General features: G+C 40.4%; 1 protein-coding gene across 10 annotated transcripts in view; it reads left to right on the top strand.

The window, feature by feature from the left end:
* Positions 1-21417, top strand: part of LOC127008298 (potassium channel subfamily T member 2-like) — a gene marked incomplete at its 5' end in the record, with an annotated part of 214028 nt that overhangs the window by 54966 nt on the left and 137645 nt on the right. For all 10 annotated transcript variants that reach the window (XM_050880138.1, XM_050880181.1, XM_050880128.1 and 7 more), the window contains 1 exon segment: positions 3721-3826. In XM_050880138.1, coding sequence (XP_050736095.1) covers positions 3721-3826 — 106 coding nt within the window.

The following is a 21417-nucleotide window of genomic DNA, read 5'->3' as shown; positions in this document are numbered from 1 at the left end:
GCAATTATATGAAAATCGACATGATAGGAAACAAACAAACAGACAGACGGAGAGACATACATACAGACAGACGCCCATGCTGCGTGTTGGTCTGAAAGTCACTTCCTGTTACTTCCTGTAGCCTTAAGATGCCTAGCGTTAATTAAAAGGATAATATTTGATTGTTCATCAGAGGAACGTAGAAGATAGTAATTTTTCACCTAAGTTGTTTGAGGAGGAACCATATTTGCCTCTAAAATTTATCAGTACTTGATAACTCCTTTAATATACTCAATCAATTCATCTTTAGTTTCGTCCATGCCACTCATCTGGTTACACTTAGCAACTTGGGAAAGAGAGGGAGTCAAAATATTGCTCATTGTGGGATCGTCTGCCTTCCCATAAAGGACTTCACTGGATGTGACAGATTAGTAAACTATTTGCTCCCAGGGAATAGTCTATTAAATAGTTGTTATATTACTATTAGTCTATTATTATACATTGGAAATTATGTTTTTGCAGATTTAACACACACAAAAAAAAGTTAGCAGATTGTTGGGGACTTAACAGGCAAAAAAAAAAAAAAAAAAAAAAAAAAAGCGTTAGCAGACCAGCAAACCTGAAAAATTAGCGTATTAGCGATTAGTGAGCTAAAGAAAAAAGTAGCGGATTAGCGATTAGCGAGCTAAAGAAAAATTAGTGGGTGCCCAGCTCTAGTAAACAATGGGGGGTTCCCCGGGCCAAGCCACAGGGCTCAAGTTAGAATCGATAGACTATAGTCCTCGAATTATGACGTATGCGACTCAAAACCACTTGCACTTATAATTTGAGCCATTACAGCAGTTTGTTTACATAGCACTCCTGCTCATCCTCCCCACCCCCATCCTGCTGCAGTCCTCACACTCTGGCCCTGCCCCAGCCAGGCTGAGGTGAGGCCGGTGGGGTAGACTGGGCTGGTCTGCCCACATTTACCCCTCTGTTACCTTTGGAACTCAAGCTGTGAGTGGTACTCACGCTCATAGCTGGGCGTTATCGCGCTAAGTTATTGCAATACTTTATCGCTGATAACAAAATCGGGTTATCAGCCATCCGCTACTTATTTAAATGTATATTGGTAACTTCGTTACTTTTGTAACCAAACTAGCGATAATCGCTACTTTTTTCCGCCTTTCAGAAAAAAAAACATCTTTGGGGTATGAAATATCTTCGGTGAAGAGATTTCATACTTAGATCATCAACATTAAAACACTAGGTTATTTTTTTATGTTAGACTCAAAAATCAATATATCAAAGAGAAAAATCATTTAACTTTGCCCAAAAAATGATTATTCACTGCCTTAAATTTGATATTCCATATTCGTTTGTGAGCATGCCATGGTATTGAAGGCACCTGGTGTTGTGTTATTTGGTGTCCCATAGTCAAAAGCTGGAGCCTTTGATTACAAACACTGGTCTCTCGTGAACTACGCATATTCAGACCAGTAAGCGTAGCCCTGTACAGTCTCACAAAGCTTTTTAACACATTAAGAGTAGTTGCTGGTAGGCTGAATCAGACATACAGTATCACCATCCTCGCTGTTTCTAGAATGACACTCTGCACATATAAATACAACTCGTACAGAGTGTCGTTCTAGAAACAGCCTTCCAGCAACTCCTAATTATGGTTAAAAAGCTTTGTGAGACTGTACAGGTCTACGCTTGCTGGTCTGAGCATGCGCAGTTCACGAGAGACCAGTGTTTGTAAACAAAAGCGCCAGCTTTTGACGGTGGGGACGCCAAATAACACAACACTGGTTCAGGCGTTTCTAGTATTACCGTCCATAGGTACGTGTCAACGTGTGGTTTTCAGGTTTTGTAAGTTTTCTAAAATGCAGATAATGAAAATTTGAATTCATGTATTTTTTTTATTTGAAATATCAATATAGTATCGTTTTCGCCTATCGGACTTATCGCTAGCTAGTATCGGAATTGTGGATTAATATCGGGTTTTGGTTATCGGTTATCGCCTATATTTGTGTTTCCAGTTAACGAATATCGGTTATCACCGATAAGGTTTTCCATATTGGTTCTCGGGAATAAGGTTTTCTGTTATCGTGCCCAGCTATGCTCACGCTTGTGTCGCTAATCACTTTTCTACCAGTTTGTAGGCCTCAAGTCTGCTATACAAGCTTTCCCACTAGATCTAGCATATGTCAGTTGGCTAACAAAATGGCAACCCAAACAAAGGCCCCCTCACAATATTCCTGCAGCAACTTTCATCAGCCACTATTTACTGGAAACAGCTATCATTGTTAAATGAAACATTCACAGGAGGTAATAAGATGCAGCAGAGGTGACACATACTGGCCACTCACATAACTACGACTTGTCCTTTGTTTGCCAGTACTGCCCGCCCCGGCCAACACAACTCCCTGCACAGTGACTTGTTGGTGGGGACCAAGACCAAGATCAAGGCTAACGGTGCCATCTTGGCAAAATTTGATAGCTCCATTTTGTAACATTGTACAACTTTCTGTGGCTAAAGGGTCAACCAAACACGTTTCCTTATTGTTATAGTGATTCATGTTTTGTGAATTCGAATTTGGCAAGCATTCTCCAGCACCATTTTGTCACCAAATGTGAGACTTTACTGTACACTAAATAGATGTAAGTAGTTGATTCTAAGATTGTGTTGCCATTGTAACCAATATTATATATTTATGAATTTGACAAAAAGTACAGGTAGTCCTTGAGTAATGACATATGCAACTTACGACCACTCATACCTATGAACAGGCCAATAATATTAGTAATACTTGATTAAGTAATGAGTTGACATTTCAAATATCCTACTGTAGGTAGAAGAGCTGTTTCTTTACACTGCACTCCAATGCCTACCCCCCCCCCCCTCTCCCCACACCACCACCATCTTCTGGCCTCATGCTTTGACTTCACCCCAGCCGAGCTGGAGTAGGTCAGGAAAGGGGAAGGGTGGGTGGACTGGTAATTCCCATCCACATTTTACCCTCATTTGCCTCAGGGTGGAATGAGTCTCTCCAGATATCTCCACTGTTTATAAGTTTCAGCTGCCTTTAGTTTACCTGTTAGCCCCAACAACTCTTCACACGTGGGGGGGACGTTGAGTCAAACTGGTCAGTTGATCAGCTGATCGAAACTAAAATGGCGTCCCAAAACAGCACTATCCTCACAATATTCGCACAGCAGCCCTTACAGGCTATTGTTTACTGGAAACAGCAATTATAGTTGAACAAAACATTCACAGCAAATGTAAAAAAATGCAGCAAAGATGACACTGGCCATTCATATAACTACATGTCATTTGTTTACACAACACTGCCCCCCTTGACCAACATAACCCCCCACACAATGACTTAGCAGGTATTTAGCTACCACTGTCAATTTGGCAATACTTGGTAGCTCCATTGTGTAAAGTTGCGCAACATTGCTTGGCTAAGGGGTCACCCAAACGAAGGGGTGGGGTGAGGTGAGTGCACAAGGACTGAGGCAGGATAGGGGGAGAGGGTAGGAGGTGCAGGAGAGCATCTCTATGCGCAGTGGGATAATTGAATAATTCATATTTTTTAATGTAAATTTTGACTTATGACCTATCCGACCTATGACCGGCCTGTTGGTCCCAAACCCCATCATTACTCAAGGACTACTGGGCCTGATGTACATTCTTGCATTTTTACCAATATTGGTTCTCAGCAAAATGTTTAAATGCATATTTGTTCACCACAGGATCATCAAGGGATTTCCACCTGTCTCCCCCTACATTGGTGTGAGTCCCACCCTCTGCTACCTGTTAAAAGAAAAAAAGCCACTGTGTTGTCTACAGCTGGCACAGGTAAGGTCAAACTTAAGCCATTATGCAGTGTTAATGCAACAAACCAGTCTGTTAACATTTATGTGTTTAATGAATGTTTATGTTTGCATTTCCATTCTTGTTAGCTTACAGTACAATATATATATATATATATATATATATATATATATATATATAGATAGATATAGATATAGATATAGATATAGATATAGATATAGATATACGGTGGTGGGCACCGATCACTTTTTTGCTGTTCCGATCCCCGATCATCCGATCAGCTTGGGCAACTGATCCGATTCCGATCATCCGATGGTTTTTTAAGTACTGCTGTTCCGATCACCATTCCGATCATCCGATCATTGAAACTTTTAATAATTACTGTTGTTTTTTTAAATAATAATTACAAGAAACACCTATTTTAGATGTTCTTTAAGTAATAATTTCAAATAAGTAATAACTTAATTATTTGCTTATAAATATCTTTATTTTTCCTCTTTCTTTTGGTATATAGGACATGGTACAGAAAAAATGTTATCTTAACTTCTTATTTTAGGCATTTATTTAAGTCTACTCTTTTTATTCGATTGCTGAAAGTATGAAAAAGGAATTATGTTCACTATTTTAACTTTTGTTTGAAGTTGATTTAGATTTTTGAGAAACATTTTTCAACTTTTTAATATTTTATCATCGATATCTAGGAAATATTTTTTACTACATATTCTATAAAAAACGAGCGATAGTGATCATTAATCTCCTATCCTTCCTGATTAAATAGCTTTCTGAATAAAAGATATTGGTCCATAAATAAGTTAGTTACAAGAAGAACATAAGTAATAAGGTTTTGATTTTAAGTGAGCCGGTGTTGTGTCATCTGCCATCCACGTATCCTAAGACATCCCATCCTGATCTGCACATGCGCGGAACTCGATGTTTACATACACAGTGTTAATATCGTAGTTTGTTCAGGCAAGATGGTGGCAAGACAGCATGGGAGCTTTTATGGGAAAATGGCCAAATTCAAGAATGACATGGACCCCATAATTCAGATAGCCTACCATTAAATGGAGAGAATCCGAGAAACATGACCATCAATCAGAAGAGAGTGTAGGTTATCTCAGTTATCACATATACTAACATACAAGGGGTGTAGGTTATCTCATTTATCACATTTACCGACATACAAGGGGTGTAGGTTATCTCATGTATCACATTTACCGACATACAAGGGGCTCAGGTTATCTCATTTATCACATTTACCGACATACAAGGGGTGTAGGTTATCTCATTTATCACATTTACCGACATACAAGGGGTTCAGGTTATCTCACTTATCACATTTGCCGACATACAAGGGGTTCAGGTTATCTCATTTATCACATTTACCGACATACAAGGGGTTCAGGTTATCTCACTTATCACATTTGCCGACGTACAAGGGGTGTAGGTTATCTCATTTATCACATATACCGACATATAAGGGGTGCAGGTTATCTCATTTATCACATTTACCGACATAGAAGGGGCGCAGGCTATCTCATTTATCACATTTACCGACATATACCTCATTTACCTCATTTACTGACATACAAAGGGTGCAGGAAGAAACTTTCATATATCAAGAAATTTTCAAATGGACCGTATTGGCTATACAGGCAGCGCCACACGTGGCCACTCAGTGAACTGTCAAAGCAGTACTTTCCATAGAACTCAGGTTATGTACTAGAGTGTGGCTGAGGCTGCCTCCAGGATACAAGGCCTTTGTGCAGCCACCGCCCCAAGCCAACGACTGCACACACTTTACTCCTACCCGATTTCCTGACTATACTATTTGACATGGAGAAAAACTGAAATCGGGTAGGAATAAAGTGTGTGCAATCATCGGCTTGGAGCGATGGCGGCATCATGGCGGTGTATCCCTGAGACAGCCTCAGACACACTCTAGTCTATAACTTGAACTCTATGGAAAATTGAGCTTGGAGTTGAGTGGCCACACGTGTCGCTGCCTGTATAGCCAATACGGTCCATTCAAAACATACATCAACATTTGCTTTTAAAAAGAAAAAAGAAAAAAACCTCAGGTGGGACATATCGCGATAGGCAGTCGACAAAGACACGGTACCGTGTCGCAATTCATCCACCCTTTGTTTGTAAACAAATCCTGCGCATGCGCAGATTGGATGGGATGTCTTAGGATACGTGGATGGCAAATGACACCACACCGGGTAGGACATGGAGCAATGTGTTTAAGTTGAATAAGTTCAGGTTCAACAAAGACATAGGCAAGAATTGGTTTACCAACAGTGGTGGATGAGTGGAACAGACGTGGAAGTCATGTGGTGAGCGCCAACACAGTAGATACATTCAAGAAGAGGTTAGATAAGTTCTTGGATGGGAGGGGTATGGGGCGTTAGTTTTGTGCTGTGGTCTGGGCCGCATGTTGCGCTGTCTCACGAGACCTCCTTCCTACTCCTCCTCTTGTTGCGGGGGAGCCCGATGGGTGGGTGGGGGGGGGTGTCGAGGGAAGGCAAAGCCCTCCCCCCTGGTTAAGAAGGTGGGGGGGTCGAGGCAGGGCGAAGCCCCCCTTTTAGCTTAGGTCTTGTTGGTTTCCCGAAAAGGAACTGACGCTGCCGCCATTAGAGGGTGGTAACACTGCAGCAGAAAATGCATAAGTGACAACTGGAGCAGGCCATTCGGTTACTGGAGTGAGCGGAAGCCCACTACTGCAGCCCACACCACACTGTCATGGCGTCGTGTAACAAGTCCCGCCAAGCAAATAAAGCGACTTTGCGCCTGCGCGTCTCATTCATGGTACCTTACCAGGATTAAATAAATTAACGATCAATAATTATCGCTTAATTTCATAAATAAAGACGCTTATTGAAGTAACCATTAGCAACATGTATAAAAATAGTTATAAGAAGTCCGCAGACACTTGTTGCCATGACAATGTTGACCACTTTCTTTTCTGTGTTCGGAAGTTAGTTTGTGAAGTTCCGATCCCCACAGTCCGATTACCGTTTACAAAGATGATCCAATCTTTGCATTCCGATCGCCAATTGCTGTTCCGATCAGATCGGAAGATCGGATGATCGGACTGATTATCGGAAGTGCCCAGCTCTGATATATATATATATATATCTATAGAGATATATCTATATATATATATATATATATATATATATATATATATATATATATATATATAAAGTACCCTCTCGAGTTTCACGCTATCCGAGTTTCGCGGTTAGTCCTAAATTCTTACCATCCCGAGTTTCGCGCATTATCACTCCGAGTTTCGCGCTGCTTTGACACGTACAGGTCACGTCTACTTACCATCAGCGTCACGCACACTTCCTTTAAAAGTAGTATCACACTGGACATTTTCCTCCAAACATTGTGGAGAGAGAGAGAGAGAGAGAGAGAGAGAACAGGAAGAGAGAACAGGTCATTTTGAAGCGGTAGTTGAAGAAGGCTGCCTTACGATTGGCTGACAGTTCTGAAAACACGCTTGTGATTCGCTGGGAGTCCGATGACATCATCACTAACGCTCACCCTTTCACCGGCTTCACTGCCTTAAGGCGGTGTCATAATGGCCGTTTTCGTTCAACCGTTGGGGCTACGGGCAATGCCCATACGCCCAACTGGAAGTGAGTTCACGGTTATCCGTAAGCTGGTGTCACACAGGGCTAGGGCTGCCGGCAACTCTAACTTTTCTTGGTGTGCGTCACACACAGCCAAGGTCGGTTGCCCGTATCCACATCCACAATGTAAACAAAGCACTTGCTCTGTATCAACATGGCGTCGTCTGCTAAAGTAAGGGCTGTCGCGGCTAGTGCTGCCATTACCCAAGTTATGGACTTGTTGCTGCAGTTAAATGGAAGGAAGAAATAGCTGTGGGTGTGGCATGCCTGGTTCCTCCATAGTCCATACCAGTTCTCATTGTTGCCACTGCGCGTGCGTGGCCAACCCACCCATCTTGACTCAACCACATAAACACATGGATCGAATAACAACACACACACACACACACACACACACACACCAGACTCATTAGGAACCATTGCAGATGTTTCTGACAAACAGAAACGACTTCACCATTTCTTGAGTGTGTTAGAACGTATTTGGTGAGTGGCTCACATGAACCAAACCTAGCTCTTGGCAAGAAGAGAGCAGTCGTCTTTAACACTGCTCTCTTCTTGCCTTTGGGTATGTTTGGATTGTATGAACCACTCACCAAATACGTTCTAACCCACTCTAGGAAATGGCAAAGCCATTTTTGTTTGTGAGAAACATCTGCCATGGTTTATGATGAGTCTGATGTGTGCGTGCGCGCGCGCGTGTGTGTATGTGTGTGTGTGTGTGTGTGTGTGTGTGTGTGTGTTGTTACTCGATCCATGTGTTTATATGGTTGGAGTCTAAATGGGTGGTGGTCGCTCACGTGCAGTGGTGACAATGAGAACTGACACGGAGGAACCACAGACACGCCACACCCACAACAGGTTCTTCCTTCCATTTAACTGGTGCAACAAGTCCATAACTTGGGTAATGACAGCACAAGCCGTGAGAGCCTTTACTTTAGCAGACGACGTCATGCCAATACAGGGCAAGTGCTTTGTTTACGTTGTGGATGTGGATACAGGCAACCGACCTTGGCTGTGTGTGACGCACACCAGGAAAAGTTGGATATGCCGGTTGCCCAAGCTGGCGCCAATGCGGTGGGAAGAAAAGGGCCCAGTGTCACACCAGGTTACGGACAACTGACAACTCACTCCTGGATGGGCGCATGGGCGTTGCCAGTACCCACAACGGTTAGAGGAAAACGGCCAGTGTGACACCGCCCCAAGGCAGAGAGGCCGCTGACCGGGTGAGCGCCGGCGATGACGTCATTGGACTCCCAGCGAATCACAAGCGTGTTTTCAGACCTCAGCCAATCATAAGGCTTCATCAGTGGCTTTAAAATGACCCGTTCTCTCTTCCTGTTTTCCTCCTTTTTCCAAGGTACATATTTTGAGATAACAAGGGAGTAAAGGAGGAAAAAAGTGAGCTCCGGGGGGGGGCAGCATGAGCCAATTATAATGGTGCCACTATAAACAGTTGCCTGCGCCATGACAGGCTCGGGGCCGACCATCAGGCCTAGATGGATAGTCTATCGGCACCATAGCCCACATGTAAAAAAATAAAAATAAAAAAAAAAAATCCACGGTCTGGAACAGATCAGCGCTTTTTCAGTGTTTTCAATACCTCGAGTTTCGCGATCCTCATGTTTAGCGCTATACCTTCGGAACGAAGCGAGCGCGAAACTCGAGAGGGTACTGTATATATATATATATATATATATATATATATATATATATATATATATATATATATATATATATATATATATATATATATATATATATATATATATACAGTCGTCCCTCAAATAGTACGGAGGTTAGGGACCCAGGATCCCCGTACTATTCGAAAATCCGTATAAAACTAGTGCCCCCCTCAGAAACACTCCTGAGCTGTGTTTGAGAGAGGGAATTGGTACTGTCGGAACGTCCCGAGTGCTCTCAAATGCACAACTTGGCACGCCTGTAGGCTCCCGGCTTTGAGAGGTGGAGCGCCTTCGTGCTGTGATGACGTCATCAGCAAATATGGCGGCCCAAACAAACACATATAAGTGTTTCCATTGCATTTCACCTCTGTGCCACCATAACCACTGTGGCTTCCTTTTCATCTTCTGTTGTGAGTAGTTCGTCAGCCATGACAGCTCGTAATGCATGCCAAACGTCGCCAGGAAGATCAGCGTACGCCATTCTGCTGCGAATGAGGCGCTGTTACCATAGCAACGACGAGGCTTAGTAAAAGGACGGCCTTTATCTCCACTATTGCAGCACTCTTGGAGCACTGGCAGTTACTGTGGCAAGAATTTCTTTTACACTATTATTTTCAGGGTGTTGGCCCTGAGGGAGTAAGCCGTTTCAAAGGCTGTAGTTGAGACCGAAATGGACAACTTCCTCCCGAACCAAGACCAAGACCAAGATGATAGATACATAAGAACATAAGAACATATGGAAACTGCAAGAGGCCGAGTGGCCTTCACAGGGTGAACACTGCTCTCATTAACGTGGTATGCTCTCCCTACGGCAATGTAACTCATCCCACAACGTAACTTCTCTTAAATTTGAATTCTTCTGCAAGGTAAACACCTATCTCGAACGCTTTGGGGTGCTTTCAGCAGGTGTTTTGGTAGAACAGTGTTGCCACTCACGCCATGGCTACTTGGTGCGACGAGCGGGAAATTTAAAAATCCTAAAAAAATTCTTCCATGACAATCCGTATAAAACCGAAACCGTACTATTGGAAACCGTACTATTTGAGGGACGACTGTATATATATATATATATATATATATATATATATATATATATATTATATATTATATATATATATAGATAGATAGATAGATAGATAGATAGATAGATAGATAGATAGATAGATAGATAGATTTATACAGTAATACCTTGGCTTATGAGTGCCTTAGTTTACGAGCGTTTTGATTTACGAACAAAACAAAATCATTAAAAATGCCTTGGTTTACGAGTGGTGACTTGATGTACAACTCGAAGATGTGAGCGTGGGTTCCCTTTGTTCACTGCAAGACAAGAGAGCTCAGAGTGAAAACAAACGGAATGGGGTCTCAGATTGGTGTCACACTGGGTCTTTTTCCTCCAACCGCGTAGAGGGAAAACAACTCCAACTTTTCTGGATGTGCGTCACACACGACCAAGGTATCCACAACATAAACAAACCAGTTGCCCTGTATCCACTTGGTGCCATTTGTAAAAGTAAGAGCTGTTGTGGTTTGTGTTGCTGTTACTCAAGTTATGGACTTGTTACCACAGTTAACCCTTAACCTCCCAAATTATCTTTGGTTTGTTTAAAAAAATAATGATCATTATTTTTCTCTTTCTGTGTTGATATTTTAATAGTTTGCAGTGAGTTTTCTTAGAAATTACCTTTTATATAACAGAAATACATTGCTGATGAATTCATCCAATTGGGAATGAGGGGGGATATCCCAAGGACATAGTCATGTGTCAGGTTGAAATGAAATGTCCAAATCCTTTGATATAATTATATTTTTCTCATGAATTACAATTTTCCCATGTAAAATAAGTGCAAATTTATCTTGAAACATTAAAAATAATTAGCAAATTATACATAAATATTCCAAAAGAAAAATTTATGTTTTATCCAGTAAAATTATATCTATGAAGTCTATTGCAGGCTACACTTTTCAACAATCAAACAAACTGATAAAAAAATATTTTCCTCTTAAAAAGAAAGTCATTCTTCAATATATGAAATCATAATTATTAGACAGTGTGAAAGTCCACAAAGCAGTTGTTGCAGTTATTCAGGCAGAGGTTAATCTTGTTCTTCATGCAAAGTATGTTTGTTCTTCAACTGCAGCCCTTTTCCTTGCACTGTCTTCCTATGTCCTCTACCTTGGGCCAATGACCAGTATTGTCAAACCATACTGGTGCTTCAGGCCAGACCTGTGTTGGTTTATTAACTCTGCTTGCCCTTGCAGAAGCTTCTGCAGAAGATTGCCTCCTTCTTTTGAGGCCACCTACAGCCTTACCAGACTTCATTAGTGCAACTGCTACTCCTAGTCTGAATGTTGCCAGTTGCAAAACTTCTGATCTTGGGAGATGCAACCCAAGATCAAAGTTATTTGTATATCTTCTATACAGCATCCAGCTGTTTACAATAACCATGTCTAACATGTGGAATATAAGCCTGTGATAATACTTCTTTGATTTTATTGGGCTCCTGTAAAGAGCTATGAGACAGTGTACCAGGTCTACACCCCCCATATACTTGTTATAGAGTTGGATGATGTTAAGACATGGTACTTCTATCTTCTGGTTGGCCTTTGAATCATATCTAGATACAGTGCTCACAGGATTAGCTGTTGAAAATGTTGATATAATATTCACTACCTTGTTATCAAACCATTTCACATATGTTACCTCATAGCCTGTGTTTGAAGTCACCAGTTCCTCATAAGTGCCCCTTCCTTTTTTCATCAAATTCTTATCTCCATCCTTTGCCTTTATCCCTGGCAAGCAGTGCACATGCACTGTACCACAGCACCAAATTCCTCTACTTGCAAGATGTTGCAGCAGGGGTATGGAAGTGAACCAGTTGTCAAAAAATAAATTATGATTATGGAAAGAAGGAACTGCCTGAGCCAAATGCAAGACAATGTTTGAGCTGGGTTTGAGATCTGGCACATTAGGATATTGGACTGGTTCAATTTTTCCTGTAGATGTTATGAAATCGTAAGTCATGCCAAATCTATCTGCCAAAACAAAGAACTTGTAGCCCCATTTATGTAGCTTACCTGCAACATACTGCTTCATTTGACTGGTCCCTTTGAAAGGTACCATCTGTTCATATAAACACAGATCTTGGGTCATGGGTATTTCATTGAATTTGGATTGCAAATGATCAGTTGAGTTGTCTACCATATGGAATCTAGATTTTATTTCCTCCCATTGGTTGCGACTCATCACCTATGAAGCTATATCCCTTAGACCAATGCATCCTAATAACTGGTACTTTACTTATTGAAAAGTAAATACACAGACCTAGCCATTGTTCAAGATCCTGTTTAGTAATGTTTATGGGCTTATTTGGGTTCTCCTGAACTGTGAATAATGATTTGTTTGTGCAGTAATAATGTTCAGCAGATCATCTGTCAGAAATTCTCTTACATATTCTAAAGGATGACGCAAATCATCATTGAAAACAATTTCAGAGCCAAGGAAGTCATAATTTTTTGTAGCATCATCAGGACTGCCCTGCCTCCATATAGGTACAGTTCTTCTAGAAGTTGCCCTGGACTCCCTTGTTGAAGTGCTGGAGCTTCCGTCAGCAGTACCCCCATCTTGAGGCACAGGAATGTCATTGTCCAGTGTTATTCTGGGTGTTACCAACGTTGTCAAAATTGCTCCTCTCAGTTGCAGAGAAATCTTCTTCCTCTGATTCTAATAATAAATAAAAAGTAAATAATAACTTGTCATATGTTATTTTGATAAGTATAAATTAATGAAGATAAAAATTCAGTACTAATAGCCTAGTTGAAAATTACAATATGAAAGCGTAGTCGGAGGTGAGGCATTCTGAAACTTCAAATAATGTCATATTTTCTTATCAAAATACCTCTAAAAACTGATAAATAAGCTTACCAAATGTGCTGATGGGAACAAAATCAGGGTCAGCATCTGAGTCATCCAAGTCACCATCAGGATCTGTGTCACTTTCAACACCTTCCAGTGATACAGGGTGAACATCTTGAAGGACTCTTCTTTGTAGTCTTGTCACTCTACTACCTCCTTTCCCAACCCTGGGGTCGCGACCCCAAGTGGGGTCACCAAGCGTTTTTCCTGGGGTCACCAAGACCTCAAAATATCAAACATGGTGTTATTATATTGTAATAACACATATACAACTAAACTAGTGGAGTCGTGGTCATGCCTAGAGATGCATGATTGGGGTCGCCTAAAAAAAAGATTGGGAACCACTGCTCTACTACCATAGAATGCATCCTTACTAATAACTGAAGGTGATTACATGTAAAACACAGGGATGGTAATAGCTGGCAAGCACGTGTCCAGCATGTGATTAAAGCCGTGGATGAATAACACACACACACACACACACACATATATATATATATATATATATATATATATATATATATATATATATATATATATATATCTATCTATATATATATATATATATATATATATATATATATATATATATATATATATATATATATATATATATATATATATATATATATATATATATATATATATATATATAGTACCCTCTCGAGTTTCGTGCTATCCGAGTTTCCCGGATGGCCGTATGGGCGTTGCCAGTAGCCACAACGGTTAGAGGAAAATGGCCAGTGTGACACCGCCTTAAGGCAGTGAGGCCGCTGATTGGGTTAGCGCCGGCGATGACGTCATCGGACTCCCAACGAATCACAAGCGTGTTTTCAAAGCTCAGCCAATTGTAAGGCTTCACCTGTGGCTTTAAAACAACCCGTTCTCTATTCCTGTTTTCTTCCTTTTTCCAAGGTACGTATTTTCAGATAACAAGGGAGTAAAGGAGGAAAAAAAGTGAGCTCCAGGAGGCAGCATGAACCAGTTATAATGGGACCACTTTAAACAGTTGCCTGCGCCATGACGGGCTCAGGGCTGACCATCAGGCACAGATGGATAGTCTACCAGCGCCATAGGCCAAATGTAAAAAAAAAATAATAATAATAATATTAATAAATCTAAAAAGGTCGCAACAAATAAGCGCTTTTTCAGTATTTTCAGTACCTCGAGTTTCGCAATCCTCGAGTTTAGCACTATACCTTCGGAAGAAAGCATGTGCGAAACTCGAGAGGGTACTGTATATATATATATATATATATATATATATATATATATATATATATATATATATATATATATATATATATATATATATATATATACAGTACCCTCTCGAGTTTCGCGCTATCCGAGTTTCGCGATCCTCTAGCTAAATTTCGCGCTCCTTTGACATGTTTGGGTCACGTCTACCTACCGTCAGCGTCATGCGTGCTGCCTTAAAAGGCGGTGTCCAACCATTGAGGCTATGGGCAACCGCAGTTGCCCGTATGCCCAACCGGGAGCGAGTTGTTGGTTGTCTGTATGAACGGAAAACGGTTGTGAGTACGAGTGTGGGTACGTGTGTACCTCACGGCTGTATATAAACAAACAGACGACGGCAGTGGCTGAGGAGTGAGGAGCAGTGGAAGATGGCCCTCCAAGAGACTCGTAAAATGAACTGGCAGAGCTGCTTTGCTTACTACTGATTAACATGATAAGAAAACACCCCGTGCTGTGGAACCACAGTCCAAAAACATTTTTCTCAAGTATGAAAATTGTAGATCTCCCAGTGATGTTTTCCTCTTCTTCTTTTGACCTGTAATGCATGGCAGCGTCGGTGAAAAGTAACAGTGGAAAATAGCAAAAGGGCATAGAAAACCAAAATCAGGGAAAGAAAAGAACAGAAAAACACCAAAGTTCAGGGTGAAGTGTATAAGTGCGCACTGTGAAGTAAATAAGGGCCGCTTTCAGTCACTGTTTGTTTTGATCATTACCAATGGCGGCAATCGAAGCTATAGTTTTCCATGTGAAATTGGCCTATGGGGTAGTGGCAGCTGCAGAGAAAGTGACAGGTGGTGAGAGTGTGTGGCAAGCTGCAGGGCGAGGTTAACCCTGCAGCCGCCACGAGGTGCCGTTGTAAATGCAATACCTCCGACACCATCACATCACATCACTACCCATCGGCCAGTTTCACGTGGAAATACTAGAGCGGCGATCGCCGCCATTGGTAACGATCAATACAAACAAAATAACAGTGAAAGCGGCCCTAAGTGCATGTTGTGAAGTATAAAAATGTGGAGAAGGAGGACCTAAGAAGCAATACAAAGCATTACCGGTCAAAAGAAGAAGAAGGTCCACTATACACTGGCCGGTGTTGCAAAAAATATCTTCCTGCTTAAATTAGTCATTCTGCTGTCCACCACGCATGCGCGCTGTGGGAATACGCAGCATTAAAAGTGTTAATTTGCCTGGATTTGCTCTTTTTTGTCCGCTTGTGGTCTTTGTGAGCGGTGAGGGAAATATGGAACCAGTAAGCAAGTTGAACCTCTCTGTGAGCTATTTTGCGATTGCGGTGGCAGTTTACGTTCAATAGGCATTGAATTGAAAAGTCAATCATGATGTTAGTGATTTGATGATATATAACAGAAAGAGTTAGCAAATTATACCATAACACACAGAAAACTACCAGAACCTATAGGTTTGTCCAACTGCACCACGGGTGACCGCGAGCAACCACCCTTACATTAGCAGACTACACCACGCGGATCACAAGCGGGTATTCAGAACTGCCAGCCAATTGTAAGGCAGCCGCCTTCAACTGCGGCATCAGAACGACCTCTTCTCACTTCCCATTTTCTGTCTATTACCAAGGTACGTATTTTGAGATAACAAAAGAGTAAAGTTGAAAAAAATTGTGATAACAAGGGAGTCAATTTAAAAAAAAAAAGTAATTTTTTGTTCCACGGGCCGGAACCAATAAGCGCTTTTTCATGTATTTCAATACCTCGAGTTTCGCGATCTTCGAGGTTAGCGCTATACCTTCGGAATGAAGCAAGCGCGAAACTCGAGAGTACTGTATATATATTCGTATATATATATATATATATATATATATATATATATATATATATATATATATATATATATATATATATATATATATATATATATATATATATATATATATATATATATATATATATATATATATATATATATATATATATATATATATATATATATATATATATATATATATATATATATATATATATATATATATATATATATATATATATATATATATATATATATATATATATATATATATATATATATATATATATATATATATATATATATATATATATATATATATATATATATATATATATATATATATATATATATATATATATATATATATATATATATATATATATATATATATATATATATATATATATATATATATATATATATATATATATATATATATATATATATATATATATATATATATATATATATATATATATATATATATATATATATATATATATATATATATATATATATATATATATATATATATATATATATATATATATATATATATATATATATATACTGGCAGCAAAATGGCGTCCGCTGATCTTCTGAGGACGTTTACTAGCTGTTTTGGCAGCAAAATGGCGTCTGTTGATCTTCTTAGGACGTTTACTAGCTGTTCTGGCAGCAAAATGGCGTCCGCTTATATTCTAAGGACGTTTACTAGCTGTTCTGGCAGCAAAATGGCGTCCGCTGATCTTCTGCATGAGGACGTTAACTAGCTGTTCTGGCAGCAGAATGGCGTCCGCTGATCTTCTCAGGACGTTTACTAGCTGTTCTGGCAGCAAAATGGCGTCCGCTGATCTTCTGCATGAGGACGTTAACTAGCTGTTCTGGCAGCAAAATGGCGTCCGCTGATCTTCTGACGACGTTTACTAGCTGTTCTGGCAGCAAAATGGCGTCCGCTGATCTTCTGCATGAGGACGTTTACTAGCTGTTCTGGCAGCAAAATGGCGTCCGCTGATCTCGAGGACGTTTACTAGAAGTTCTGGCAACAAAATGGCGTCCTCTGATCATGAGGACGTTAACTAGCTGTTCTGGCAGCAAAATGGCGGCCGCTGATCTTCTGCACGAGGACGTTAATTAGCTATTCTGGCAGCAAAATGGCGGCCGCTGATCTTCTCAGGACGTTTACTAGCTTTTCTGGCAGCAAAATGGCGGCCGCTGATCTTCTCAGGACGTTTACTAGCTGTTCTGGCAGCAAAATGGCGGCCGCTGATCTTCTCAGGACGTTTACTAGCTGTTCTGGCAGCAAAATGGCGGCCGCTGATCGTCTGATCGGACGTTTACTGACTGTTCTGGCAGCAAAATGGTGTCCGCTGGCGAGCTACAGCTGTCTACCACCTGCGCGCCCTCTTTCACCAGTAAAGAACATTGCCAACGTACACAATATGTCGTTTAAAAATTCCCGCCATAACCCGATCGCCTCTCCTCGTGTCATGATGACTGCGATTATTTGATGTTTTCTGCCTCACCTTTGCACCACCATCATGCTGCACGCAGCGTCAACGAAGCCTATACCCCGGAAGAACCCGATGATGACCATAGCACAGGTGGAAGTGATTAAAGAGGTGGACAGTGGAAGAAAAAAAGCGAGAAATTTGCCGCGAGTATGGCGTGTCTCCTGCCGGCAGACTTTTTTTTTATTTTTTTATTTTTTTTATTTTTTTTTAGGGGGGGTTTTGGGTCGTGACCGCCCATATGTATTTTTTCCCCATAGGTTATTGAGTTCGCCATTTGCGCACCTTCAGACTGCCCATATGTGCGCAAATGGTGAGGTTTAACCGTATATATATATATATATATATATATATATATATATATATATATATATATATATATATATATATATATATATATATATATATATATATATATATATATATATATATATATATATATATATATATATATATATATATATATATATATATATATATATATATATATATATATATATATATATATATATATATATATATATATATATATATATATATATATATATATATATATATATATATATATATATATATACATACATACATATATATACAGTACCCTCTCGAGTTTCGTGCTCGCTTCGTTCCGAAGGTATAGTGCTAAACTCGAGGATTGCGAAACTCGAGGTATTGAAAACACTGAAAAAATGCTTATTTGTTCAGACCTGTTTAGATTTTATTTATTTATTTATTTTTTGTCGCCTATGGCACCAGTAGACTATCCATCTGTGCCTGATGGTCAGCCCCGAGCCCGTCATGGCGCAGGCAACTGTTTAAAGTGGTGCCATTATAACTGGCTCATGCTGTCCCCAGGAGCTCACTTCTTTTCCTCCTTTGCCCCCTTGTTATCTCAAAAAATATATGTATCGGCGGTGGCTGAGTGGTTAGTGTGTGGGCCCTGCATTCACCGCGTGCTGGACGGCGTGGGTTCAAATCCCCATGCTACCACCTGGGATTTTTCACACACTGCCGAGTGTTCTAAGACTACCCACATGCTGTTCTGAAGACCACCCATCAAGCCAGACTCTAGAAGAAACTGTCCAAGTGAATCAAGAATGAGTTCCGGGGGGCAGCATGAGCCAAGAATTAAGGACGCCATTATAAAAATTGCCTGAGCCATGATGGGCTTGGGCCAACCACCAGGCCCCTTAAGAAAGCCTACCGGCACTATATATATATATATATATATATATATATATATATATATATATATATATATATATATATATATATATATATATATACACACACACACGTGCAGGTGCGGATCCAGGAAAAAAGTTTGGGGGAAGCCCAATGCCAGGATTTTTGCGGGTGGAAGGGGCATTAGCATTACCGGTTCGCCATTCTCAGCAGTCCTGCTCCTGAATAACTGGTGGGCTGACCTGAATCAATGGGCATAACGACTGGCCTTGGTGCCAAAGCATTCCTGGGCAGCCAGGTTTCCTCCTTGGATCTGAATCCAGACGGCCGATTTCTCTGAGAAAAAGCACTGTTATAGCCGCAGCGCGCATTTGAGCTAGTTTTCCTGTATCTGTTCTGGACCACGGTGGGTGCGGGCCCTGGCCCCCTGGGCCCCCTCCCTTGGATCCGCCAATGATATACTGAGTCCTACGTTAAAGTAGCCAGTGATTACTGGCAACTAGAGAGTTTGCGAATGTTACAATTTTTAAACGGTGTGTGGTGGTATAAAGGTTAAGAACCACTGTTCAAGACAGTTTTCTAGGGTGCACAGATAAGGCTTAAAGATGAGAAAGCAAGTTTATATTTGACAAAAATTTTATTGGAAATAATGGTAAGTACTAACTATATACAGTGTTATGTTCCATGGCTTCCACAAGCATGCTCACTGTTTCATTACAAGTGGTTGCTTGGGAAAGTATTGCTATTGCCATTACGATGCACACAAGGAGCCTTTATTGGCATCAAAGAGTGTTACAGGATGAGGTTACGCAGTGTGTGCCCGGTACCTGTATTCGATATGTATCAGTTGGCAGCACCAAATATGCTCACTGCTCAACCCTCTTACAACACAGTCTCCCTCAGCCCTTAGTGTTTGTAATATGTAAACTGTGTGCTTAATTAATTCCATGGCTGAGTGAAGTGACGATAATGTTCTGCTGTTTATAAGCTCTTACTAGGAGAAGAACTTACTGCGTAATCCATAATACCCAAGCTATATTAATAAAATACTTTGCAATGATGTGTTGAAAGATATACCCATGAAAACGGCAAATCAGTTGAAGAAACTGCCGCCATCTTCTTCCCTTTCTCTTCACCATTCGCTCCATGTGGCCAAACCACTTTAAAGTCTGTCGCTTCACTTCTTCCACCACTCCACACTTCTTCCCTTCACCCCCGTGACACATTCCAAAACTCTCATACCCACTTTCATTGCTCATTCCATCCATTCTACTCACACCACAAGCACTCCTCAAATAACTCATTTCCACTGCCTGCACTCTAGACCTCTGACTCTCATTCCAGGCCCACGTTTCACTTGCATATGTGAGGGTTGGTACTATTATTGTATATCTCAAATCCCTCTTTTCCTCCATGCTCACACTTCTGCCATTCATGATTCGTCCCAAAGACCCTACAACCCTTCTTCCTTGCAATGCCCTTTCTCTTATATCTCCCTCCATACCACCATGCTTACACATAACTGATCCAAGATACTTAAACTAATTGACCTCCTCCATTTCTTCACCATTCAAAATTATTTTGCATTCTTTTTCACATTCAATCCCCACTCTATATGGGCATACAAAATCTACAACCTCACTTTTACTTCACTCACAAACCATCACTTTACTTTTGTTGACATTTACTTTCAGCTTTCTGCTTTTACAGACACTACCAAAAACACTGACTAAATTTTATAAGTCACTTTCATTTTCTGCAATGACCACTGTATCATCAGCAAACAGTACCGAATTCAGTACCCACTTCCTTCTCTCAGCGAACATTTTTACTCCAACTTCTCCAACTTTTCCCTTCATTTCTCTAATAACACCATCCATATGAATATTGAACAACCATGATGACATGACACATCCCTGCATTAAGCCCACTTTTATCTCAACATGTTCACTTGTTTCTCCACTAATTTTGACACATGCAGATGCATCCTCATAGAAAGACTTTATTGCACTAAGCATTTTTCCTCCCACACCATAAATCTTCAAAACATCCCACAATGCAATCCAATCGACTCTGTCATTAGCTTTTTCCAAATCCATGAAGACAGCGTATAGTTTCTTTCCTTTTGCTATTATTTTTTTCTACTATCATCCTGAAGGAAAATATCTGATACACACATCCCCTTCCTGAAGCCTCCTTGTTCTTCACTGATTTTCTCTTCTGTAAGTCTTTCCACCCTCTCTATTATGACTTTTCCATATACCTTTCCAGGTACGTATACTCAGGAGACTTATACCTCTATAGCTCCCACATTCCCCTCCCCTGCCCTTCCCCTTGTAAACTGGGACAATGGTGGCTTTTGTCCTGTCTGCTGGCACCCCCACCCCACCCTCCCATGCTACTTCGCATATCTTGACCATCCATTTAACAACTACATCTCCTACACACTTCAACATTTATGCTGTGATTCCATCAATTCCTGCTTGATTTACTCTTTCATATGTTATACTTTTCTTCATATACTCCTCAAAATCCTCAAAATTCATTGAGTTTTTGAAATATTCTTTCCATCTCTCTTTCACAGCTTCCCTGTCTTTCAACATCTTTCCATTCTCATCCATAACTTCATTTATTTTAC

This window comes from Eriocheir sinensis, chromosome 4, assembly GCF_024679095.1.
Source record: "Eriocheir sinensis breed Jianghai 21 chromosome 4, ASM2467909v1, whole genome shotgun sequence".
NCBI lineage: Eukaryota > Metazoa > Arthropoda > Malacostraca > Decapoda > Varunidae > Eriocheir > Eriocheir sinensis.
This window is presented reverse-complemented; position numbering and strand designations above follow the sequence as displayed.